The 27,476-nt window shown below is 37.2% G+C and overlaps 2 protein-coding genes and 1 non-coding gene across 4 annotated transcripts; 1 reads left to right on the top strand and 2 right to left on the bottom strand.

The window, feature by feature from the left end:
* Positions 1–14,707: 14,707 nt before the first annotated feature.
* LOC116124549 (ribosomal RNA processing protein 36 homolog) lies at positions 14,708–18,416 on the bottom strand. Its single transcript, XM_031410270.1, has 7 exons — positions 18,405–18,416; positions 17,849–17,901; positions 16,339–16,393; positions 16,171–16,245; positions 15,899–16,016; positions 15,130–15,176; positions 14,708–15,033 (listed from the first exon to the last, which is right to left on the bottom strand). Exons 1-7 carry the CDS (start codon positions 18,414–18,416, stop codon positions 14,926–14,928), a joined length of 468 nt encoding a protein of 155 aa, XP_031266130.1. The 3' UTR covers positions 14,708–14,925.
* Positions 18,417–21,359: 2,943 nt separating this feature from the next.
* On the bottom strand, positions 21,360–25,602 carry LOC116124590. 2 transcript variants are annotated; one of them, XM_031410322.1, is made up of 5 exons: positions 25,493–25,602; positions 22,302–22,496; positions 21,952–22,044; positions 21,706–21,843; positions 21,360–21,628 (listed from the first exon to the last, which is right to left on the bottom strand). In XM_031410322.1, exons 1-5 carry the CDS (start codon positions 25,523–25,525, stop codon positions 21,587–21,589), a joined length of 501 nt encoding a protein of 166 aa, XP_031266182.1. In that variant the 5' UTR covers positions 25,526–25,602; the 3' UTR covers positions 21,360–21,586. The 2 variants fall into 2 exon arrangements, with proteins under 2 accessions (XP_031266182.1, XP_031266181.1); XM_031410321.1 differs by lacking the exon at positions 25,493–25,602 and having other exon boundaries at positions 22,302–22,705.
* TRNAG-UCC lies at positions 22,095–22,166 on the top strand. Its single transcript has one exon. It is a non-coding gene; the product is annotated as a tRNA-Gly (tRNA).
* Positions 25,603–27,476: the final 1,874 nt, after the last annotated feature.

Genomic DNA, 27,476 nt, shown 5'->3' on the forward strand with positions numbered 1-27,476 from the left:
CTAGTAGAAGTTATATTAAACACTAATACAACTTGATTGCAATTAGTATGGAAGTAATTTAAAGCCATAATCAACATTCAATAATCTCAAACCAACATTCAATTATGCGAAAAATTGTATATCAACAAATGTTCTCAATGGACATTATCAATTCAGCACGTCAACCATCAGAATAATATTAATGCATTGCAAACAAACTGAAACAAAAGCAAATATAATATGAATACAAGAAACTTAACCGAATGTCCAACATTCGGGCTCATCCAACCAGTCGAGAACTGCTAAGAAGATCCATGAGTGTCGATCCTGATCTCGCCTACACCGTAACAGGCAATCGGGAGCTCAACCGCTCATGGTGGTGTCAACGAAGGCTGGAACTAGGGATGGGCATAATACATGTCCTCGTGGAGGCCCATCCCGACCTGGCCCGAACTGGGCGGAGTTTTCCCGAATTATTCGGGATTTGGGTCTGGCTCAGGCTGCAAATTGGTCCTCGAATTTAGGGACAGGATTGGTCTTTCCCTAGCCCGGCCCGTCCCTGCCCCGTACAATATAATAATAATAATAATAATATTTAATTTTAACCATTTAATCCTATATTAATTTTAATAGTTGAAAATCAATCAATGTAGTCATAAATTATACAAGAATTAATTATAATTATGTGAGTAATTTATGAAACCATATACAAATAGGTAATAAATAAAATTAGATTAAATATAATAAATATTTGTAATACATAACAAATATGTTATATATGTATAATGTATCATTTGATAAACATAATATATATGTTATTTATGTATAATATATCATTTGATATTTTGATTAATTATAATAAATCAATAAATCATTATAAATTTTTTTTGTCCCTCATTGAATAATTATTTCAATTCCATTACCTAATTGCCCTTGTTATATTATGGTAGTTATTTATTTAGAGTTTATTATAATATATATGTATAATGTATCATATGTAATACATTATGTATTATTTAGAATATTAATGAGACATTATAATAAATATGGTATAATTTATTTAGAATTTATTATAATATATTATATGTTATATATTATACATTATATAAAATATGCTATTATTTGTAATCTAGTATCATATATTCATATGTTAATACTTATTACTTAATACAATAATACATAATATTAAACAATTAATATATAATATACTTACATATATGTACAATGTATCATAATTATAATTTTAATATTTTAATTCATTATAATAAATCATAATAAATTTTTAAAAAATTACCACAAACGGGGAATCCGGGGATTTCAGGGATTCCCCGTTTGGGGATCGGGCCTAATTAGGGGATTCCCCGAATTCCCCATTCAGGCTACAGGCCAGGGCCAGGGCCGGAGTGAGGGGTCCTCGGCCCCTGCCTGGCCCGTGCCCATCCCTAGCTAGAATGTCGGGAACGGAGCTAGTCATGGCGAAGAGGACGTAACTAACAACGAGATGGCGTGCTTCGTGGCTAGAGAAGGCAATGAAAAACACCTGGAAGATGAAGGGACACAACTTGTTAGAAAACGTTAGTGTTCAGCGGTGGTTCTTGACGACCGATGGCGGAATGGAGATCCAAGGTATGGGGAGAAAGCTCTTGACCTGGGGAGTCCGTCTATGTGGCTAGGAAGTCGAGACGATGACACTGGAAAAGGAGCGAAAACACGCGGGGAAGTCTAAGAGTCACGTCTTGGGAATTGTTGATTCACATTGGACAACGAACAAATCGGCGACAAGGAAGCTTGGGGAAGGTGAGTTGGCACTAGGGGAAGATGACCTAACACTCAGGAAGTCGAACCGTCACCAGAAAATGGCAAAAACAGCTCGGGAAGTTGAAGAGTCGTGTGACTTGGGGAGGTGAAGTGTCGTCCAGTCTTGGTTTGTGAAGGAGGTGATTTTGGAAGATGGAAGGTCGTCGGAGATGCTTGTCAGAACTTGATCAGAGAAGGTGAAGGGTTTTGGTGGGCGACAGCCACCAATCTGTGACCTTTCACTTCATTTTTATACAAAATGTGATAAATTCATTTGGTGCCTACACGATTGAAGAGTGACAAAATTAACCCCTTGAAAACATGACTTTTTGACCCTTGAATAGTGAATAGCATAAATGAGTCAAAATCACCCCTAATCCATAAACCACAACCTAATATCAACTCACACCATTTCCAAATTCTTTCCAAGTATGCTAAATTCATAAGAAAACATTAGGATTGATTTTTCGTGAATAAATTCATAAATTCTTTAATTACCTCAATATAATTTCATTTTAATCACACATACGGTCTTTTTATCACCAAAATAGAGTCACTTTCATGACTCTAACAACAACACTACAAGATTTGTCACTTCCATTGGAATCTCCCCAATGAAGTTACTTTTTGAAAGGTCGAAAACTCTCAGAAGATTCAAAATTGTACTGTATTCAGGCATTTCACCTTTATTCACAAGTAATGAATGCTCCACATAACTTGAATCAACATATGCATAAGATTCATATTCTAATTCCAATCCAGAAGATAACATTTTTGTCATCTTAGTGAAATTATTGATACATCTTGGTATGGTTCCTAATAAGTTGTTATTAGCAAGATCTAAGATTTGAAGAGAACTAAGACGACAAAGTTCCCTTGGGAAAAGACTGCTAAACTTATTTGATCGAAGGATGAGAATCTCCATTCTTGAAATTCTTTCTCCTATCCACACTGGGAGATTTCCAGTAAACTTATTTTCACCAAGATCAAGTGTGACTATCTCTGAACAATTTTGAAGTGACACAGGTACTTTACCAAATAGGTAGTTTTTACGAAGATTTAATGATTGAAGAGAACTTAAAGACTGCTACAACACGTGAAGTGAGGGTTTATAATAAGAAGCGTGGGAAGAGGCACCAGGGAATCAATTGTGATAAAAGGGAACAACTAAAGTGTGAGAGAAGCAAAAAGGTGGAATCAACAGGTGGCAACAGATAAGAGGCTGAAACTGAAATTCCGTTAGAGAAGGAGGTGAATAAAAGGGAGCAGCAGAGGTTGAAAAGGCATCAAAGAAGAATTGAGAAAAAGGGGAGGTAGCTGGCCCTCGAAGTCCAGCGTATTAGTTTCATTTATTTTTCCTTGCTGTTTGTTAATTAAATTCTGGTATTTGGGGTGTATCCATACTTGAATGTAACTCAGATTTTACCAGGAATTACATATTTGAGATTCTGAATGTTAGATTATTTACAATCAATGGTTGAGTAACTTGATGTTGGAAAATTGTGGATGATTGAGTAAACAAAACAGAGTAGGTTTGCAACAATTTGGTATCAGAGCACGCGTGTGGGTAATGGTAGCAACGAGAATGGAATCTAGAATAGAAAATGTGGAAAAAGAAGTGACGAAATTGGGGGTTGACATGGGAACGATTCGTGAGTGCATGGTTGAGATTCAAAGCTGGATGAGACAAAAGGATGAAGAAGAAGCTGGGCGAGGTGAACCATCAACATCCAGGAACGTGAGAAATCAGGATGTGGAGAACCATAATGCAGCCAGTGGATCGGGAAATTCAGGACAGAATCAGAGTGAAGTAGGAGGACGCAAGCTTGAGTTACCCATTTTTGTGGGTGAAGATCCGTATGGGTGGATTTTCAGAATTGAGAGGTACTTTAGTTTAAATGGAATTCCAGATGAAGGGAAACTCACAGCTGCAGCAGTATGTATGGAAGGGGAAGCTATTAACTAGTATCAATGGATAGAGGTCAGAGCACCAGTTAACTCATGGCCATCATTCAAGCTCGCTTTAATTCAGAGGTTCAGTGGGTCTCAAGAAAGCAACCCTTACGAGACTCTCATGGCCATGAAACAAACTAGTACAGTTGCTGAATTTAGACGCAGATTTGAGGCTGTCGCGGCTTTGTTAGTGGAGGAGAAGGAGGAGATATTGAGTGCTGCATTTTTAAATGGACTTAGGGCAGAGATTAGGGCTGAATTAAGACTGATCCAGCCCAACACACTTCTTCAAATCATAGAGAGAGCCCATAGAGTGGAGGAGCGCAACTGGGCTTTAGAGGAGGCAAAGAGTGGCCCAGCAAGAACCAATAAGTGGAATGGACCTGGTCTTCATGTTGGATTAAGTAACTTTGGATCCAGAAATTTTAACCCAAATGTTAACACAATTACAACCCGACCCGATTCACTCAAATCTCCAAATTCAAATGAATCCCTAAGATCAAATGCATTGTCAAATTCCTTCTCCAACGTGGGATGACGAAACGCAGAGAGTAACACCATGGGTTCATCGCTTCAGTCCACCGTGGGTTCATCGCTTTATTCTTCCCCTCGCGAAAATGCGTCCACAACCTTCAGGTCCTTCGACAGAGTCCAGCCTCCACGACGTGAATTCCCTTTCCGAAAGATGATAGAGGCAGAAATACAACGAAAAAGGGAAAAGGGCTTGTGCTTCAAGTGTGATGGGAAGTATTTCTTTGGTCATAAGTGTGGTGAGAAGCAATTTCAAGTAATTCTAGTTGATGAAGAAGAAGAAGATCCGGGTCCTGGTGACGTGGAAATCAGTGAAGCAACGATGGAGGAACAAAGCCAAGGTAATGTTGAACTTTCTTTGAGCTCGGTTGTTGGGATCAATGGCCAAAAAACGATGAAGTTGAAAGGGAATATTATGGGTCAGGAGGTGATTATCTTGATTGACAGTGGGGCTTACCACAATTTCATTAGTAAGGAGATTGTTGAAAAACTGGGCATTATTGTGACACAAACACAGTCGTTTGGGGTACGTGTTGAAGATGGGTATAAGGTGAGGAATGAGGGAGAGTGTAAGGCAGTTTGTTTAGAAGTTCAGGAGGTAAGAATTATTCAGGATTTTTTTCCTTTTGACATGAGTAGTGCAGATGTTGTCCTAGGTATGGCTTGGTTAGAAACGTTGGGTGAAACTACAATGGATTGACCAAAGCAGGTAATGAAATTTCAACTGGGTAAGGAAATGGTGACTCTTATAGGTGATCCGGCACTTAGTAAGACAATGGTCTCCTTGAAAGCAATGATCAGAACCTTGAAGAGTGAAGGGACTGGCTATCTGGTCGAATTTGGGCAATTACAAAAACAAGAAGATGAAGAAGCTGATGTCAATAGTAGCGTGTTATCAGTGTTAGCAAAATTCCAGTCGGTCTTTGAGCCATTGCCAGGGTTACCACCGAGTAGACCTCAGGATCATGCCATTCGATTAAACCCTGATGCCCAAACACCAAACCTTCGACCTTATAGATATCCCTATTACCAAAAAAATGAGATTGAGAAAATCATCAGCGAGATGTTAGCTTCTGGGATTATTAAGCCGAGCATCAGCCCTTTCTCTAGTCCGGTTCTGTTGGTTAAGAAGAAAGATGGTGGGTGGCGATTTTGCGTGGATTACAGGGCACTCAACAAGGTAACAATTCCAAACAGGTTTCCCATCCCCGCCATTGATGAGTTATTCGACGAACTAGGAGGTGCCAAGGTATTTTCCAAGCTGGATTTAAAGTCCGGGTACCACCAAATCAGAGTGCAACCAGAGGATACCCACAAGACGGCATTCCGAACTCACGAAGGGCACTACGAATTCCTCGTTATGCCATTCGGATTAACCAACACCCCATCCACATTCCAAGCCTTAATGAACGAGGTTTTTCGGCTGTACCTTCGGAAGTTTGTCCTAGTATTCTTTGATGATATTCTGGTTTACAGCAAAACAATGGAAGACCACCTACAGCATCTCAGTCTCACTTTTCAGACACTGCTCGAACATCAGTTAGTGGCCAACCGAAAGAAGTGTTTCTTCGGAAAACTCCAATTAGAATATTTGGGCCATTTCATCTCGGCACACGGTTTGGCTGTGGATCCCTCCAAAATTGAAAGCATTGTCAACTGGCCCCGACCGAAGGATGTGAAAACACTCAGAGGGTTTCTTTCCCTGACAGGGTATTACAGACGCTTTGTAAAAGGGTATGGTAAGATAGCACTACCTTTGACTAATTTGTTATGCAAGGATTCATTCATGTGGGGTGAGAAACCTCAGAAAGCATTTGAGGCATTGAAATCTGCCCTGACTAGTGTACCAGTGTTAGTAATGCCTGATTTTTCTAAACCATTTCTCATTGAAAATGATGCGTCAGGTTGTGGTTTGGGAGCTGTTTTAATGTAGGAAGGAAAGCCTCTTGCTTTTCTCAGTAAAGGTCTATCAGCAACTTCGAAACTCAAGTCGGTTTATGAAAGAGAAATGATGGCTATCGTGATGGCGGTACAGAAATGGAGACATTATTTGCTTGGCCGACGATTTGTCATCAGAACTGACCAGAAAAGCCTTCATTTTCTGTCTGACCAAAAGTTGTTGAATGAGGAGCAGCAGAAATGGGTATCAAAATTACTTGGGTTGCAGTTNTCAACAAGGTAACAATTCCAGACAGGTTTCCCATCCCCGCCATTGACGAGTTATTCGACGAACTTGGAGGTGCCAAGGTATTTTCCAAGCTGGATTTAAAGTCCGGGTACCACCAAATCAGAGTGCAACCAGAGGATACCCACAAGACGGCTTTCCGAACTCACGAAGGGCACTACGAATTCCTCGTTATGCCATTCGGATTAACCAATGCCCCATCCACATTCCAAGCCTTAATGAACGAGGTTTTTCGGCCATACCTTCGGAAGTTTGTCCTGGTATTCTTTGATGATTTTTGGTTTACAGCAAAACAATGGACGACCACATGCAGCATCTCAGTCTCACGTTTCAGACACTGCTCGAACATCAATTAGTGGCCAACCGAAAGAAGTGTTTCTTCGGAAAACTCCAATTAGAATATTTGGGCCATTTCATATCGGCACACGGTTTGGCTGTGGATCCCTCAAAAATTGAAAGTATTGTCAACTGGCCCCGTCCGAAGGATGTGAAAACACTCAAAGGGTTTCTTGGCCTAACAGGGTATTACAGATGCTTTGTAAAAGGGTATGGTAAGATAGCACTACCCTTGACTAATTTGTTACGCAAGGATTCATTCATGTGGGGTGAGAAACCTCAGGAAGCATTTGAGGCATTGAAATCTGCCCTGACCAGTGTACCAGTGTTAGTAATGCCTGATTTTTCTAAACCATTTCTCATTGAAACTGATGCATCAGGTTGTGGTTTGGGAGCTATATTAATGCAGAAAGGAAGGCCTCTTGCTTTTCTCAGTAAAGGTCTATCAGCAACGTCGAAACTCAAGTCGGTTTATGAAAGAGAAATGATGGCTATCGTGATGGTGGTACAGAAATGGAGACATTATTTGCTTGGCCGACGTTTTGTCATTAGAACTGACCAGAAAAGCCTTCATTTTCTGACTGACCAAAAGTTGTTGAATGAGGAGCAGCAGAAATGGGTGTCAAAATTACTTGGGTTGCAATTTGAAATACAGTACCGCCTGGGGCCAGAGAACAAGGCTGCGGATGAATTGTCCCGGCGCCCCGACAATGTGGAGAATAACGCAATTTCAATGGGCTGTTTCGGCGGATTCGAAGAACTAAAAGAGGCCATCCAACAAGATGATAAGTTGCGGCAACTCACTCAGCAGCTCATGGTTAACCCTCATGGCCATCCTCATTTCAAACTCATGGGCAGACACCTTATGTACCAAAACAGGTTGGTTGTCCCGAAACAAGGCCCCCATATTCAAAAACTTTTGCATGAATTTCACTCATCCCCGATTGGAGACCACTCTGGATTTTACAAAACATACAAGTGCCTGATGAATGTGTTTTATTGGGATGGAATGAAACGAGATATCCAAAATTATGTGAACTCTTGCACATAATCATACTGATTAGTTGCAGACCACTATAATTTGCACATCCTCTTATTAAGGTAACAGTAATCACAAAACCTCAACAATCTTTTTATATTTATGAACCACACACAACGAATAGCTAAAGAAGCAGCTCTAAATCACTCAATCATGTTAAAGGCTTGCTAAAAAGTCCACAACTCCATTCCAGGAGACCCGATGCAATACTCATCTTATATGGAATAATGCTACACTTACAAGAAATTTTACAAAAATCTCCATCAAAGTGATGTAGCAACAAATGAATGGAAGAATAAATATAATGAGTTTGATTTTTGTTTCACTCTTCTATTCATTTTTTGCCACCTCACTTTGTATGAAACTTTGTAGATTTCTTTGTAAGTATATTATTATTGTTATGGAAATTATAAGAGCACACTATTATATTTCAAGACATCAGCTAAGTACTTGCAGAACACAAAAGATACTATCAATGAGAAGTAAGAAAGGGAAGAGGTGGGAGAGGTTGACAAATTACATTCTTAGATAGAAGGGTCGTTTCCCATGTTTTGCATCTTCTCTCTCTTTCTTCTTGTGCTCAGACAGTACGGCAGCATCATACTTTTTCTGTTTCAAATTTAATTGTTTGTCCTATAAAACATGGAAAAAGAATACATAAGATGCCTCACTAGTCTGTGTGCTACATTAAGGTTTAAGAGAATATATTTAACATGATCATCTATTGACACTGTTCAGACTGAAAATTTCTTTCTAATAAAAAAAGACTTACAATCCAGGATATGTGCTTCTTCAATTCTCAATAAAATCTGGGTCATTTGTTTTTCTCAATTGCTTCTTCAGTTCCTATTATACTCAGAAAAAAGTTGTGGAGAATGTAAAAGAAAGAGGAAATGACATTAAAAAAATCTCCATGGTCATGATTTAAGAAGATTACCTCTTTTTTCAGCAGGAAGATTATTTTCAAAAGGAAATCATATCTCTTCCTAAACCACAGATCCAGCACATGTATCATTTACATAACAAAAATTCTATCATAGACAGATAAGGAATCATCTAAACCATGACAAAAAGATATAAAACAGTACCAGTTTTGCAACAGACACAATGTAAAAATTATACCCCCTCTAATTTAAATTACAAACTTTCTCAACTATGAAATGCTCTGACAATCTGAGCCGAAGCCATTTCAAATATTAGAGAATATCAGATGGTCCATTGCAGGAACTTAGCATCTCCAAAATGCATCATAAGTCAATAAAACTTAATGGATTCAATTAAAATTTCATAAGCTAACTGGAATAGGATCACTATCCAACTTCTAGTTGTTTTTCACCCCCAAAACGAATGTAAATCTTATTACAGTCCAAACAAACTGTCAAAGAAGATCAAGCAATAATAAATACTTGGGGAAAAAAATATAAATTCCACGAAAGTTCAGCAGCCTTGAAACTAAGGAAACACTCTGTTGGTGTCTGTTTCAGATTTCAATTATAAAAAGTAGGAGATTAGATCCAAACTATTTTTTTATCTTCAACAAATGAATTCTGACTCAAAAAGCACATCTAAAATCAGCATTTGACTCCCGTACTCTAAATTTATAGTAAATGATCCCAGATTTCAAATACCTTTTGAGAGCCCCTCAATATATCAAATTTTATTCATCTTGCCAAGATCAGCGTTTATCTGATTGCAGGGGATAAAGTGGAACACTAACATCCCATTCTCAGCTCTCCAAAGCCATAATGCAACCCTCAAGAAAAACCTTGCAAGGTCAACAATTGTCACACTAGCCCAAGATAACATAAACACAAAACTTAAAGCAATTGGCCCACTTCTTAAATCTGGAGGCTGTCTCCAATTTTATTTTTCTCTCCTCATTTCTATTAATATATCTAACACTTTACTTAAAAAAAAAAAAAAAAAAAAACAGTATAGTCTAGAATAAATCCAGAATGCGACTTTGAAATGCTTAGGCAAAATTGGTACATTCAGACTCAGATTGTAAGTTTGTGTCCATTGAATAATGTGATGCTCTAAAAAAACTAAGAGCCAAAAGATCAACTTTGGAACTGATAACCCCATATCGCTAAATTAGTGCAAGCCTCACACAAATATCGACACAGGAAATAAAGAATGATACAAACTTCTAGGGACAAGTATGAAATATCAAAAGCAATATGGAGAATATATTTTCTTTATCAAGTTTGAATTTATATTTGCATTCTTCTAGTCAACAAACCCAAGTATAGAACTGATACAACAGTAACAACTATATGGTGAATTCACCACACCAACACAGAGACAAAGGCTTCCCCCCCCCCCCCCAAAAACCACACACATATAGATAGAGAGAAGAAAGAGAGAGGAAGGCTTACCCATCACATCGAGGTTACCACCAGTGTTCAAACGAGGGTCACGTACCACCTGAATAAAGCAATTATTTATTCCATCTATTTTTCAATTGAAATAATTACAATAAAAGGCATAGCCAGCTAGTAATTGGTATCTTTTTGAAAGAAGAGCACTATGATTTTCCTAGTTGATGTGTGCCAGTAGAAATTTCAAAGAAGCAAGAAGTGATCCAACACGTGAATGAGGGTTTATAATAAAAGCGTGGGAAGAGGCACCAGGGAATCATTGTGATAAAGGGAACAACTAAAGTGTGAGAGAAGCAAAAGGTGGAATCAACAGTTGGCAACCAGATAAGGCTGAAACTGAAATTCCATTAGGAAGGAGGTGAATAAAAGGGAGCACAGAGTTGAAAAGGCATCAGAGAAGAATTGAGAAAAAGGGGAGGTGCCCTCGAAGTCCAGCGTATTAGTTCCATTTATTTCCTTGTGTTTGTTAATTAAATTCTGGTATTGGGGTGCATCCATACATGAATGTAACTCAGATTTTACAGGAAATACATATTTGATTCTGAATGTAGATTATTTACCATCAATGGTTGATACTTTGATGTTGGGAAATTGTGATGATTGAGTAAACAAACAAGTAGGTTCGCAACAATTTGGTATCAGAGCACGTGTGGGTAATGGTAGCAACGAGAATGGAATCTAGAATAGAAATGTGGAAAGAGAAGTGACGAAATTGGGGGTTGACATGGGAACGATTCGTGAGTGCATGGTTGAGATTCAAAGCTGGATGAGACGAAAGATGAAAGAAGAAGCTGGGCGAGGTGACCATCACATCCGGAACTGAGAATCAGGATTGGAGAACCATAATGGAGCCGTGGATCGGGAATTCAACAGAATCAGAGTGAAGTAGGAGGGACAAGCTTGAGTTACCCATTTTTGTGGGTGAAGATCGTATGGTGGATTTTCAGAATTGAGAGGTACTTTAGTTTAAATGGAATTCCAGATGAAGGGAAACTCACAGCTGCAGCAGTATGTAGAAGGGGAAGCTATTAACTGGTATCATGTGATGAGGTCAGAGCACCAGTTACTCTGGCCATCATTCAAGCTCGCTTTAATTCAGAGGTTCAGTGGGTCTCAAGAAAGCAACCCTTACGAGACTCTCATGGCCATGAAACAACTAGTACAGTTGCTGAATTTGACGCAGATTTAGGCTGTCGTGCTTTGTTATGGAGGAGAAGGAGGAGATCTGAGTGCTGCTTTTGAATGGACTTAGGGCAGAGATTAGGGCTGAATTAAGACTGATCCAGCCCAACACACTTCTTGAAATCATAGAGAAGCCCATAGAGTGGAGGAACGCAACGGGCTTTAGAGGAGGCAAAGAGTGGCCCAGCAGAACCAATAAGTGGAATGGCCTGGTCTTCATGTTGGATTAAATAACTTTGGATCCAGAAATTTTAACCCAATGTTAACCCAATTACAACCCGACCCGACTCACTCAAATCCCAAATTCAAATGAATCCCTAAGATCAAATGCATTTTCAAATTCCTTCTCCAATGGGGACGACGAAACGCAGATAGTAACACCGTGGGTTCATCGCTTCATTCCCCGTGGGTTCACGCTTCTCTTCCCTCGCGAAAACGCTCCACACCTTCAGGTCCTTCGACAGAGTCAGCCTCCACGACGTGAATTCCCTTTCCGAAAGAGACAGAGGCAGAAATACAGCGAAAAGGGAAAAGGGCTTGGTGCTTCAAGTGTGATGGGAAGTATTTTTAGGTCATAAGTGTGGTGAGAAGCAATTTCAGTAATTCTAGTTTGACGAAGAAGAAGAGATCCGGTCCGGGTGATGTGGAAATCAGTGAAGCAACGATGGAGGAACAAGCCAAGGTAATGTTGAACTTTCTTTGAGCTCGGTTGTTGGAATCAATGGCCCAAAACGATGAAGTTGAAAGGGAATATTATGGTCAGAGGTTGATTATCTTGATTGACGTGGGGCTTCCACAATTTCATTAGTAAGGAGATTGTGAAACGCTGGGCATATTGTGACACACACAGTTGTTTGGGTACGTTTGGAGATGGGTATAAGGTGAGGAGTGAGGGAGAGTGTAAGGCAGTTTGTTTAGAAGTTTCAGGAGGTAAGAATCATTCAGGATTTTTTTCCTTTGACATGAGTAGTGCAGATGTGTCCTAGGTATGGCTTGGTTAGAAACGTTGGGCGAAACTACAATGGATTGCGAAAGCAGGTAATGAAATTCAGCTGGTAAGGAAATGGTGACTCTTATAGGTGATCCGCACTTAGTAAGACAATGGGTCTCCTTGAAAGCAATGCAGAACCTTAGAGTGAAGGGACTGGCTATCTGGTCGAATTTGGGCAATTACAAAAACAAGCATGAAGAAGCTGATGTCAATAGTAGCGTGTTATCAGTGTTAGCAAAATTCCAGTCGGTCTTTGAGCCATTGCCAGGGTTACCACCGAGTAGACCTCAGGATTCATCCATCGATTAAACCCTGATGCCCAAACCTCGAACCTTCAACCTTATAGATATCCCTATTACCAAAAAAATGAGATTGAGAAAATCATCAGTGAGATGTTAGCTTCTGGGATTATTAAGCCGAGTATCAGCCCTTCTCAGTCGGTTCTCTAGTTAAGAAAAAGATGGTGGGTGGCGATTTTGCGTGGATACAGGGCAACTCTTTGTTACGGCGACTCCGGCCACCCTCCGGCGGTGGTGGCCGGTTGTCCGTATTTGAGGGTGGATTGGGAGTGTTTTTGTTAACTTTTAATATTTTATTATAAGGGGTGTTTTGTAAAAAAACAAACATAGGGGGTATTTTATAATTTATAAATCCTACATCGTAATACCCGCCCAATTCAACTTTTTTTTTTAACTTTTTTCAAAAAACTTTTCCCAAAAACATAAAATTGTGAACCAAACGGAGCCATAGTTTCTAAACTTGATTTAACAATCAAATCGATGATGTGGCAACCACATCTCTAGTGAAAAAATCTGCCTTCACCATGCTGATCTAATCTCTTTTCAAATAAAGAGATATTCGCGGTGTTAGCAACTACATTATCTAGTTAGCACTACAACTCTATCAGTTAATACATATTCTTGCAAAATTTCAAGTATTGTAAACTAAATAGTGTCAACATTATGTGCAATATATAATGGTCTAAAACCCATCAATTTTTGTTGTAAACCCCAACCATGATCTAAGTAATGTATTGTGATTGTTAAAAAATCCGTTTTGATCTATAAGCCCATATGTTTGAAGTAAGTGCAATCGATATATTCCTAAAATTTAAATTCATTTTTAAGTTAAATATTTATTTGGTTATAAAGTTTTAGTTTATCTCTTCTATTTATACTTCTACTAACAGAGGTATCTACTAAACAAAATGCAGTTTTAATCAAGTGAATAAAAAAAAGATTTTCAGATAAAGAAATAGGAGAGTCCGTAGCAACTATGTATTTTACTATTTCCTCTTGTGTTTAGAGTACATTGTATTGTCATGTTGACAGAGTTGTAGATTAAAATTATGTTGAGTTTGAATTTGCTTACTTGGTCTGGTTGAAGATGAACCGGACAATTGCATTATCTAAAAGTGTTTTTTCTCCAAATGTCATCGCATCGTCGAAGTCTCCTTCTCAGCACCGATAATAGTTCCATAGGAATTACATACCCTACACGATTCTTCCCCCTCCCTATTTGCCTTTGCTCGTTTTGATTTGAAGTGTCACCATATATCGGACACGACCCCCTTTAACGGTCAGGAGGGTTAGGCCATGGAATCGCAGTTTACTTGTGTTTAGTTACACCCCGTCCTGACTAAATGTGGCTGTTGTCGTTGAATTGCAACCGTTGTCTCTGGAAAATGTGAAAATGGATCAAACCCTTCCATTTCTTCGATTGATAGAATGTAGAACTCATTTGATCATTCCATTATGAATTTATGATAAAATAATAGATAATTAAAATAAAAAAATTAAATAATAATATGGATAAAAGATGATATTGAAAAATAGAAAAAAATTGAATAATATGAATAAATTATAAATTATAAATATAAATATAAATAGAATTGAAGAAAATATGAATAATAATTGAATTGGAGTAAAAAGATTGAGAAAATGAGAGATTTAGAATTGATGTGAAAAAAATTGAAAGTGTGAGGGATTATTTATAGTTCAAGATTGGGGGAGTGTTCATGTGATCTATTATTATTATTATTATTTTGTAAAATATTAATTTAACCTTTAATATTTTTATCAATTTTAAAATTTTCAAGGGTTTTTGAATATTTTACAAAAGACTTTTTTAAAATTAAGCGAAGGGGTTTGGGCACGGGCCTTGGAGGAGGGCCCAATCAAGGGACCAATCCCTCCTCCCATAGGCTTAGTCCGATTTGGGACCAGACCCTCCTAGGACCAAGCCCTACAAGGACCGGTCCTAGGACTAGTCCTTTGGGCCGGGTTTTTGGGACCAGTCTCAAATGCCAAAGTCTAGAACCAACCATATCCATCTATGATTATGAATCAAGTTAATATCATATAAATACAAAACTTTGAACTCAAACAAGTGTTACCCAATTCTAAACTACAATTACAAAACTGTTGAACCCTGTTCTTTACTTACGCTGCCCATACCCTTCAAAGATAGCTAGATGATACCAACATTTATTGGATGGAATTTAAGGTATAGACAATCTTGACCAACCAAAAAACTTATAAAATTATTACTTCTATTGCTCGGTGTTGGTGTTGGGTCGACGATACGGCATATATTTGTGATCTTTGGAAGCATTTTTCCTTCTTTTCTTCTCAATGAAGGATTCAAGCTTGCCAGATGCCTGATCATATCAAATAATTTATTATTAAGCTAAAACAAGTTATCACTGGAATAATTACCACACCTGAGAAAATCATAAGAAAAGCCAAATGTGTACCTTGAGTTTGTTATATTTCTCGACAAGTCTTTGCTTCCGGATTTCAGCTGAAAAGAGAAAACAAGGTAAGCTTTCTAATAACTTATAACTTTAGCCAAGTTCATGTTTATTTGTTTAGGAACCATGTGAACAGAATCTATAAACACAGCCGCAAAAAATACAGAACTTTAAAGCATGACTTGTGTAGTTTACCTCAACAGTATCACGTAAAAATGAGAAAATAATAATAATAATAATAATACTGATTAGTGCAGACCACTATAATTTGCACATCCTCTTATTAAGGTAACAGTAATCACAAAACCTCAACAATCTTTTTAATAGTTATGAACCACAGACACAACGAATAGCTAAAGAAGCAGCTCTAAAATCAACTCAATCATGGTAAAGGCTTGCTAAAAAGGTCCACAACTCCAATTCCAGGAGACCCGATGCAAATATCTCATCTTATGGATGGAATAATGCTACACTTACGAAGAAATTTTACAAAAATCTCCATACAAAGTGATGTAGCAACAAATGAATGGAAGAATAAATATAATGAGTTTGATTTTTTGTTTCACTCTTCTATTCATTTTTTGCCACCTCACTTTGTATGGAAATCTTTGTAAGATTTCTTTGTAAGTATATTATTATTGTTATGGAAATTATAAGAAGCACACTAATTATATTTCAAGACATCAGCTAAGTACTTGGCAGAAGCACAAAAGATACTATCAAATGAGAAGTAGAAAGAGGAAGAGGAAGTGGGAGAGGTTGACAACATTACATTTCTTAAGATAGAAGGGTCGTTTCCCATGTTTTGCAGCTTCTCTCTCTTTCTTCTTGTGCTCAGACAGTACGGCAGCATCAGTACTCTTTGCTGTTTCAAATTTTAATTGTTTGTCCTGATAAAACGTGGAAAAAGAAGAAGAAACTTCATACATAAGATGCCTCACTATGTCTGGTGTGGTACATTAAGGTTTAAGAGAATATATTAACATGATCATATATTGACACTGTTCAAAATGAAAATTTCTTTCTAATAAAGAAAAGACTTACAATCCAGGATATGTGCTTCTTCAATTCCTCAACAACATCCAGGTCATTTGTTTTCTTCAATTGCTTCTTCAGTTCCTATTATACTCAGAAAATAAGTTGTGGAGAAGGTTAAAAGAAGAGGAAACGACATTAAAAAAAATCTCCATGGTCATGATTTAAGAAGATTACCTCTTTTTCAGCAGGAAGATTATTTTCAAAAAGGAAATCATATCTCTTCCTAAACCTACAAGATCCAAGCACATGTATCATTTACATAACAAAAATTCTATCTTAGACAGATAAGGAATCATCTAAACCATGACAAAAAGATATAAAACAAGTACCAGTTTTGCAACAGACACAATTTAAAAGTATTACAACCCTCTTAATTATGAAATTTACAAACTTTCTCAACTATGAAATGCTCTGAACAATATAAGCCAGAGAGCCATTTCCAAATATTAGAGAATATCAGATGAGGTCCATTGCAGGAACTTAGCATCTCCAAAATGAAATCATAAGTCAATAAAACTTAATGGATTCAATTAAAATTTCATAAAGCTAACTGGAATAGGATCACTATCCAACTTCTAGTTGTTTTCAATCCCCAAAAACGAATGTAAATCTTATTTACAGTCCAAAATCAAACTGGTCAAAGAAGATCAAAGCAATAATAAATACTTGGGGAAAAAAATAAATAAATTCCAAGAAAGTTCGGCAGCCTTGAAACTAAGGAAACACTCTGGTTGGTGTCTGTTTCAGATTTCAATTATAAAAAGTAGGAGATTAGATCCACAACTATTTTTTTATCTTCAACAAATAGAATTCTGACTCAAAAAGCACATCTAAAATCAGCATTTGACTCCCGGTACTCTAAATTTATAGTAAATGATCCCAGATTTCAAATACCTTTTGAGAGCCCCTCAAAAAATCAAATTTTATTCATCTTGCCAAGATCAGCGTTTATCTGATTGCAGGGGATAAAAGTGAGTACACTAACATCCATTCTCAGCTCTCCAAAGCCATAATGCAAACCCTCAAGAAAAAACCTTGCAAGGTCAACAATTGTCACACTAGCCCAAGATAACATAAAACACAAAACTTAAAGCAATTGGCCCACTTCTTAAAATCTGGAGGCTGTCTCCAATTTTATTTTTCTCTCCATCATTTTCTATTATATATATCTACCACTTTACTTAAAAAAAAAAAAAAAAAAAAAAACAGTAAGAGTCTAGAATAAATCCAGAATGACGACTTTGAAATGGCTTATGGACAAATATTGGTACATTCAGACTCAGAATTGTAAGTTTGTGTCCCATTGAATAATGTGATGCTCTAAAAGAACTAAAGAAGCCAAAAGATCAAACTTTGGAACTGATAACCCACATATCGCTAAATTAGTGCAAGCCTCAAACAAAATATCACACAAGGAAATAAAGAATGGATACAAGACTATTCTAGGGACAAGTATGAAATATCAAAAGCAATAATGGAGAATATATTTTTCTTTATCAAGTTTGAATTTATATTTGCATTCTTCTAGCTCAAATCAACCCAAGTATAGAACTGATACAACAGTAACAACTAATATGGTGAGATTCACACACACACAGACACAGAGACAAAGGCTTCCCCCCCCCCCCCCAAAAACACACACACATATAGAGATAGAGAGAGAGAAAGAGAGAGGAAGGCTTACCCATCAACATCGAGGTTACCACACAGTGATTCAAAACGAGGGTCACGTACCACCTGAATAAAAGCAATTAATTTATTCCATCTATTTTTCAATTGAAATAATTACAATAAAATAGGCATGAGCCAGCTAGTAATTTGGTATCTTTTTGAAAAGAAGAGCACTATGATTTTCCTAGATGTGATGTTGTCCAGTATGAAATTTCAAATGATAGCAAGAAGGTGATACAACACGTGAAGTGAGGGTTTATAATAAGAAGCGTGGGAAGAGGCACCAGGGAATCAATTGTGATAAAGGGAACAACTAAAGTGTGAGAGAAGCAAAAAGGTGGAATCAACAGTTGGCAACAGATAAGTGGCTGAAACTGAAATTCCATTAGGGAAGGAGGTGAATAAAAGGGAGCAGCAGAGGTTGAAAAGGCATCAGAGAAGAATTGAGAAAAAGGGGAGGTAGCTGGCCCTCGAAGTCCAGCGTATTAGTTCCATTTATTTCCTTGTTGTTTGTTAATTAAATTCTGGTATTGGGGTGCATCCATACATGAATGTAACTCAGATTTTACCAGGAAATACATATTTGAGATTCTGAATGTTAGATTATTTACAATCAATGGTTGAGTATTTTGATGTTGGGAAATTGTGGATGATTGAGTAAACAAAACAGAGTAGGTTCGCAACAATTTGGTATCAGAGCATGCGTGTGGGTAATGGTAGCAACGAGAATGGAATCTAGAATAGAAAATGTGGAAAGAGAAGTGACGAAATTGGGGGTTGACATGGGAACGATTCGTGAGTGCATGGTTGAGATTCAAAGCTGGATGAGACGAAAAGATGAAGAAGAAGCTGGGCGAGGTGAACCATCAACATCCAGGAACGTGAGAAATCAGGATGGGGAGAACCATAATGGAGCCAGTGGATCGGGAAATTCAGGACAGAATCAGAGTGAAGTAGGAGGACGTAAGCTTGAGTTACCCATTTTTGTGGGTGAAGATCCGTATGGGTGGATTTTCAGAATTGAGAGGTACTTTAGTTTAAATGGAATTCCAGATGAAGGGAAACTCACAGCTGCAGCAGTATGTATGGAAGGGGAAGCTATTAACTGGTATCAGTGGATGGAGGTCAGAGCACCAGTTAACTCGTGGCCATCATTCAAGCTCGCTTTAATTCAGAGGTTCAGTGGGTCTCAAGAAAGCAACCCTTACGAGACTCTCATGGCCATGAAACAAACTAGTACAGTTGCTGAATTTAGACGCAGATTTGAGGCTGTCGTGGCTTTGTTAGTGGAGGAGAAGGAGGAGATCTTGAGTGCTGCGTNAACTTTGTCAAACACCGTGACTGTTAATGTAGTTTCTAAAAAAGTTATGTGTCAAGAAATAGTTTATGAATTATAGTTTTGGATATGCCTCTGGGATGCAAAAGAGCTTTGAGAATAGTAGTGATAGGTAGATCTTGGAAAATTTATTTGCTAATTAATTTTTAAAAATTTACTCAAATATAACTTTTTCAAACACCGTGAGTCCGTGACTATTAATGTAGTTTCTAAAAAAGTTACGTGTCAAGAAATAGTTTATGAATTATAGTTTCGGATATGCCTCTAGGGATGCAAAAGAGCTTTGAGAATAGTAGTGATAGCTCAATATTTGATGAGCTCGGTGTTGAAAATCCACATATGGACATAGAAGTTATTTCTAAAATCCAGGGTGAAAGTTCCGTTGTGCTTATTTTCTAAAAGGTATTATTTGTCCTGTGCTCAAGAAATTTGAATGTCTTAGCTATTTGTTTCTTCTCTTTTCTGGTTGATTCATAAATGAAAAGTATTAAATTCTGATCCCAGAGTTAAAGTGAGTAATACGATATATTTATTAATTATCCCTTCGGTGCAGAACTATGAGGTCTGATTATTAGGCTGGAAGAAACAGCAAATGACTATTAATAAAGAGAATACCTGGTCCCATTTATCCGAAGGATTAGCCCTGTTTCGTTCCTAAGTAACATACAACGTGCTATGCACTAGTGAACGTTAACATGGTGCACCAATATCTTAAACTGTGGTTTGATGAGCACGGGCAACTTTAGAGTTTACTTAGCGTGCTTAATTAGAAGTCATGTCCAGAAAGCAAAGGTAGAAACATCGTAATCAAACAGCTAGTGGAATTCCTTATTTTCAGAGTCGGAGTTTTAAATGTAAGTGCACCATGTTTCAGACCAGTGATACCAGACTGCAATTTTCTAAGGTATTTAGCTAATTGTGATCCCTCACATGTTTGAGATGATAATCCATATAGATTAGTATTTCGTGTTTTCAGTGTCTGCATTTCCCAGAGGAAGGAAAAAGAAAATATTTTGTTGGTTAAGCTTCTCTAGCTGTTCTTTCTGTTTTGCTGCTAGCTAATATGGAAATTTAAGTGCTTTATAGTTTAGATTGAAAGAAAATATTTCTTCTATTTCTTGTTTCATATTAGTATGTAAATATTAATAGCAAATATATACATCTTTGCATTCATCATTTTCTTTATTCTTATATTATTAAATGCAGATGGAGTGCTATTGGGGCCGTTCATACAAAGTATAGTTGACTGTTCTATGCATGCCAATGTTTGGAACTTTGAGAAGGATCAAGTGGTCAATTCTTTATCAGGTTTGTAATCTTGCGATCAAGTATCCTGTCTTTTTAGCATAGCAGAGGCCTAGATCACTTCTTCGTAAATGCACCTACAGCTACATGAGTTGAATGGATAAATCAATCTTCAATTTAAAGAATATTTTATTAAATAAAAACTAATCATAAAGTTTATTTCTTGTCATTTCAGCTTTACTTGTAATTTCCTGCTATTTAAGAAATTATAGTGACTGACAATATAGGAGGTAAATTTACATTAAATATCAGCCTCTTCGATCTCACATATTCACCCTTTCTATTTCAGGTATATAATACTTTTAGTATTCATTGCCAGTGAACAGTGATACGCTTGAAAGTTGAAAACAAACAAACAAGGGCCAGTTCTTAAACCATAACTTCCTTTCCATTTAGTGTAAGGTAATATTCGAATTTCTATTGCTGTGACAGGGTTTAAGTAGAATATGTCATTAGATCTGTAATTACTATTGTGTTTGTAATATAAGATAGTAATATTATCAATTGCAGTTACTTTTTCTTCACTAAGGGCAGAAAATAGCTTTCTTCAATTTATTTTTTGGAGATGCATATCTTATATCTCTTAATTTCACGTAGTGTTCTTTCATGAAAGAAATCAGTGTAATGGACTCCAATCGGTTTGGAACAAGGGCTTGCTATGTTCAATTGTGGTTCTTATCTATGTCAAAGATCGAGAATGGTTTAGCAACATACTTTGGCAAGGGAAGAAGAGCAGTTACAACGATTGATGTGAAGACTAGCTGCAAGTATGCTGCTTTTGCACAAGTTTACCTCAAAAGAACTGAGTGAGTGGGTCTCAAAATACTAGTTATCACTTAAGATATCTTCTATATGATTGCTTATCACCAGTTCATACACTATCTCTCTCAACTGAGTTTGATTATTCTTATTTAACAATATATATAAAATCATCACAGAAGCTAGAACCATCATTCTAATAACAAAAGCAGACTACACATACACACTCGAAACTAATACAATCCCCAGAATAAAATTATTTGCCACACTTGGAACCAAGACAATCATAATAGAAAGCTAAGGAACCATGCAAGAACATCTAGCTCTTATTTGAAGACAGTATTGGCCATTTCAGTTGTCACTCCTCTTTGGCTTGTCCGAAGAAAAAGTTACCTGAAACAAAGAAATTACTTTACCAAATGTAAAATACTGCCAGAAAAAGTTTATGTCAAATGCTGATAGTGGTGTACCATATTATCAGCCGAAGGAATCCAGTCATTAGTAGCTGGGTTCCCCTTGCATGAGTCATGACAGTCATTGGTAGAGTTGAGGCCTAGGCTGAAGCATTTTCCAGATGCATTTTCCATTTTGATGAATCCTGTTCCTGTCTGCAAAGACAAACAAAAGTTGTTTGGTAATCCTGAAGGTAAGTCTTATTGACTTGCACTATTTTGACTATCTTGCTAGCAACTTAGAGAGAGTTTTTAAGTCTTTACCGTGTGGTGTTGCTTGTCAATGCAGTTCAGATCCTTGTAGTACTCTGTCTCAGTGAATTCCTCAGGCACTTGGCTTCCATTGTATACTAGTTTCTGGGATAAAATTGCAGAAAAAGTAAATGTTAACTGTTAGGCCACATGAAGCGTTTGTAGTCCAACGGTTAGGATAATTGCCTTCCAAGCAATAGACCCGGGTTCGACTCCCGGCAAACGCATACCTTATTACTTTATTGTTTGATTAATATCTATGAGTATGTTGATTTTTACTTTTTGATTAATATTTAATATCTATGGGTATGAGTATGTATGTTATTGATCTAGATTTAGTTAGAAAGAAGCAAGAAACCAACCTCAGGATGACTTTGGAGACGCTGAAACTCATCATATTCTGTGTTGCTGTTGTTATGATTTTCAGCAAGGGCATCCACATACTGAGAAGAATACTCACTCCTCTGAGGCTTAGTATGGCGCTGAGGTGCTAATTGATCAAAGTACTCCTTTGTCTCATCTTCAATTCTTGCTGCTTCTTCCCTTGGTAAGTGAATGTCACTCCTGTTTGGCCTCTTATCACACTCCATTTCTCTATATTCTACACTTCAATTTCTCTTCTTTTGTTGAGTTGAGACTTTGAGATCTAAAAAGCCAGAGTTTATATCAGGACAGTTGGAATGGATAAGATATTTTTGCTACTGCTTGATTGCTTCGAAATTTCTAGCTTCATGTTGTACGGAAAGTTTGTATGCTGAAAATATCTAAGAAAAATATCTCACAAATCCTATCTTCTCATCAGTAGTTGGAACTGGTAGGTGGGCAAGTCTTGCTTTCTTAGTCATCTTTTTTATTTTTAAGGGCGAAACAAAATTTTATAGGGATTTTTAGTATGTTTCAGGGGTAAAATTATAAATTTTGTAGAGCTTGGAAAATTTTTTTAATAAATTTTGTAAACTTCCTTTTAACCCCTATAATTATGTTTACTTTAAAATTTATAGAGGGTTTTATGTAATTAGACAAAGGACAAAACAAAAGTATGTAAAAAAATTTGGGCCAGGCCGAGCCTTCCTCCTTAGCTTTGGTCCCATTTTGGGACAGACCTCCTAAGACCGGTCCTCTCAAGGACCATCCTAGGACAGGCCAGGTTTTTTTGGTTTGGGTTTTTTGACCCATCCCAAATGTCCACCTCTACCCTAAACAAGAGAGGGACGATGCCAAACAAAAAGGCAAAGGAGCCAGGATTTTACACCTTTACACACCCTAACCACACTCTAGGACCAGAGCACCAAAAAAAGGGCCAGGGAGGCTAAACCAGCATCACTGTTTGTTTAAAGCTTAGTTGAGTAGTCGACATATAGTTTACAGGATAGATTCAAACAGTTTGAGATCATGTGCTTTTGTTTGCATGTTTGAACCTTAATTAGAAAGCAAAATGGGTTTGAATGTTGGAGAAGAACATTTCAACCTTTTCTAGGGCAATTTCCAAATTAACATGTTCGAGTTTGTGCACAGAGGCAAAGGTAGATCAATATCATGAATTACTCGGATAACATCCCTCGCTCGACGAATGCTTCAATGTCACTTGTGGCCTTCGTTTCTGCCTTAAAAAGTGTTGAAACAACCAAATAAGAGAATCTTTCACGTACTATTATACGTAAAATCAACCAATCATAAGGTTGATTCTGTAACTATCATAAGTGTTTGATTTACTTTAAAAATTTCTTATAACTATTAGTATTTTGAGAAATAGATTTAAAAGACTTCTTTCTTGATAGTATAGGGTGTGTTTGGTTTAGTATTTTGGATAGGATTTAGGGATAGATTGGGTTATTGTGTATGGGAGTATTACGAGGTAATTTTTAAAATTTATAAAAAAGCCCTTGGTTTACTATTTCATAAGACCCTAACATGTAAATGACAAAAACACCCCCACCCATCTGCAGTGTCATTCCGGCCACCACCGCCGGAATCTGGCCGGAAAATTTCGTTACGCACAGACTTGTCGGATCTGTGCCGTAACCGTCGTTATGGCCTTTTCCGGCTAGATCCATGGTGGATCTGACCGAAAGGCCAGATCTACCGTTTGTTTTGGTTTTGGTTGGGTTGCCGTCGCCGTCGGGAAAATGCCCAACGACGGCCATTTCTTTGGCCGTCGCTGACGGCCAGATCTGGCCTTTTCCGGCCAGATCCGTGGTGGATCTGGCCGGAAAAGGCCACAGCGGTGAACTTCCGGCCATTTCTGGTCGGAAGTTTGGCCGTTGTACAGATTCCGGCTATCACCGACGGTGGTGGCCGGAATCTGACAAGTTGGGTTGATGGGGGTGTTTTTGTTAATTTTTAAACTTTTTTTTTAGGGGGTATTTAGTGAAATTAATAACTTTATGGGGTTAAAATGTAATTAAAAAAAATAGGGTAATATTTTGAGAATATTGTACCAAACGCTATTTGAAAAATAGGATCCAGAATAGGGATAAAAATATTACACCAAACGCAGCCATAAAGTTTAGTTGATGAATTTTAAAAGGCTAAGAATGGGCACATTGAGTTTAAGTTAAAACTTTAGAATCAACTCATCCCAATCTCTTTCCTAAGACCAAACTCATTTAAGATAAATGGGATATGGGCCATGAGGCTTTATTTGGGCCCAAAATGGACTTAAAGAACATTTCACCACATGAGTCCAAAAGGCCTCCATCCCATATCTCATATAATGAGTTTGTATAATTCAAACTCAAACTAAATCTTTTTTTTTTTTTTTTTGGGAGAGTCAAATAAACCCTTTAAATTTTGTTAGAAAGCGAATTTGTTTCACATCGCTAAATTAGGTGGGCTATTATGATAACTATATATAGTTAGACTTTCTTCTTCTTTGAGTTTACTTTTGGGGTGAATTTTACTCAAACTTGTACCCTCGTTTGGAAAGGTGATAGGTTAGACTATAGAAAATTTGATTTCGTCCTTAGTGTAACAAATCCCATATTGGAAGCTTATTGAGGAGATCTTGGGTTTATAAATAAGGGGAGTCTCTCTACCTAATAGATTAGCTTTTTGGATGTGAAATTCCCAGCCCGTGACAAGTGGTATCAGAATAGACCCAATCAGTCTTTCGATGGCCCGCCAAGTGCCCATGCAGGGGTATTCATGTGTGATTGTGGGTCCATACGAGAGTGAGGTAGATGAATAAGTAGGGAGCCCCATCTATGACGAGGGCGTCATAGGATTGAGTGGGAGAGAATGTAATAAATCCTATATTAGAAGCGTATTGGGAAGGTCTTTGGCTTATAAATGGAAAAATCCTTCCACCTAATAGGTTAGTCTTTTAGGTGTAAAACTCTAAACCCATGATATTAGAAACTACCGGACTAGGAAGTAAATCAGGGTCCCAATGTGGGTCCTCGTTATCTCCACAAGTTGTTTTTTCTGTTTATTTTGTTTGATCAATAATTTAACCCCTTTACATGTGTCGTTTAGCCTGTGATTTGACTTGAACAGTTGAACCTAGGACTTTTCTTCTCTTCCCATAAGCTTAATAATTANTTGGTAAGTGAATGTCACTCCTGTTTGGCCTCTTATCACACTCCATTTCTCTATATTCTACACTTCAATTTCTCTTCTTTTGTTGAGTTGAGACTTTGAGATCTAGAGAGCCAGAGTTTATATCAGAACAGTTGGAATGGATAAGATATTTTTGCTACTCCTTAATTGCTTTGAAATTTCTAGCTTCATTTTGTACGGAAAGTTTGTATGCTGAAAATATCTAAGAAAAATATCTCACAAATCCTATCTTCTCATCAGTAGTTGGAACTGGTAGGTGGGCAAGTCTTGCTTTCTTAGTCATCTTTTTTATTTTTTAAGGGGCGAAACAAAATTTTATAGGGGATTTTTAGTATGTTTCAGGGGTAAAATTTATAAATTTTGTAGAGCTTGGAAAATTTTTTTTAATAAATTTTGTAAAACTTCCTTTTAACCCCTATAATTTATGTTTACTTTAAAATTTATAGAGGGTTTTATGTAATTAGACAAAGGACTAAAACAAAAGTATGTAAAAAAATTTGGGCCCAGGCCGAGCCTTCCTCCTTAGGCTTGGTCCCATTTTGGGACTAGACCTCCTAAGACCGGTCCTCTCAAGGACCAGTCCTAGGACAGGCCAGGTTTTTGGGTTGGGTTTTTGGACCCAATCCCAAATGTCCACCTCTACCCTAAACAAGAGAGGGACGATGCCAAACAAAAAGGCAAAGGAGCCAGGATTTACACCTTTACACACCCTAACCACACTCTAGGACCAGGAGCACCAAAAAAAACCGGCCAAGGGAGGCTAAACCAGCATCACTGTTTGTTTATAAGCTTAGTTGAGTAGTCGACATATAGTTTACAGGATAAGATTCAAACAGTTTGAGATCATGTGCTTTTGTTTGCATGTTTGAACCTTAATTAGAAAGCAAAATGGGTGTTGAATGATTGGAGAAGAACATTTCAAACCTTTTCTAGGGCTACATTTCCAAATTAACATGTTCGAGTTTGTGCACAGAGGCAAAGGTAGATCAATATCATGAATTACTCGGATAACATTCCTCGCTCGACGAATGCTTCAATGTCACTTGTGGCCTTCGTTTCATGCCTTAAAAAGTGTTGAAACAACCAAATAAGAGAAAGTCTTTCACGTACTAATTATACGTAAAATCAACCAATCATAAGGTTTGATTCTGTAACTATCATAAGTGTTTGATATTTACTTTAAAGAATTTTCTTATAACTATTACGTATTTTGAGAAATAGATTTAAAAGACTTCTTTCTTGATAGTATAAAGTTTAGTTGATGAATTTTAAAAGGCTAAGAATGGGCACATTGAGTTGAAGTTTAAACTCTAGGATTGACTCATCTCAATATCTTTCCTAAGACCAAACTCATTTAAGATAAATGGGATATAGGCCATGAGGCTTTATTTGGGCCCAAAATGGACTTAAATAACACTTCACCACATGAGTCCAAAAGGCCTTTATCTCATATCTCATATAATCAGTTTGTGTAATTCAAACTCAAATTTAAAATCTTTTTTTTTTTTTTTTTTTAGGAGTCAAATAAACCCTTTAAATTTTGTTAGAAAGTGAATTTGTTTCACATCGTTAAATTAGGTGGGCTATTATGATAACTATTATAGTTAGATTTCCTTCTTCTTTGAATTTGCTTTTAGAGTGAATTTTACTCAAACTCGTACAACCGTTTGGAAAGATGATAGGTTAGACTAGAGAAAATACCGAACTAGGAAGTAAATCAGGGTCCCAATGTGGGTCCTTGTTTCTCCACAAGTTGTTTTTCTGTTTATTTGTTTGATCAATAATTTAACTCCTTTGCATGTGTCGTTTAGCCTGTGATTTGACTTGAACAGTTGAACCTAGGACTTTTCTTCTTTCCCATAAGCTAATATTATTCTGCATCAAAGAAACTCTTCTCCATTCCATCATGTTTTTTTATTTTTCCCTTACTCTTTGCTTTGCAACGTCGAGTTTGCAAATCTCAACAATTTGCGATAACA

Source organism: Pistacia vera, unplaced genomic scaffold, assembly GCF_008641045.1.
Source record: "Pistacia vera cultivar Batoury unplaced genomic scaffold, PisVer_v2 Contig153, whole genome shotgun sequence".
In the NCBI taxonomy this organism is placed as follows: domain Eukaryota; kingdom Viridiplantae; phylum Streptophyta; class Magnoliopsida; order Sapindales; family Anacardiaceae; genus Pistacia; species Pistacia vera.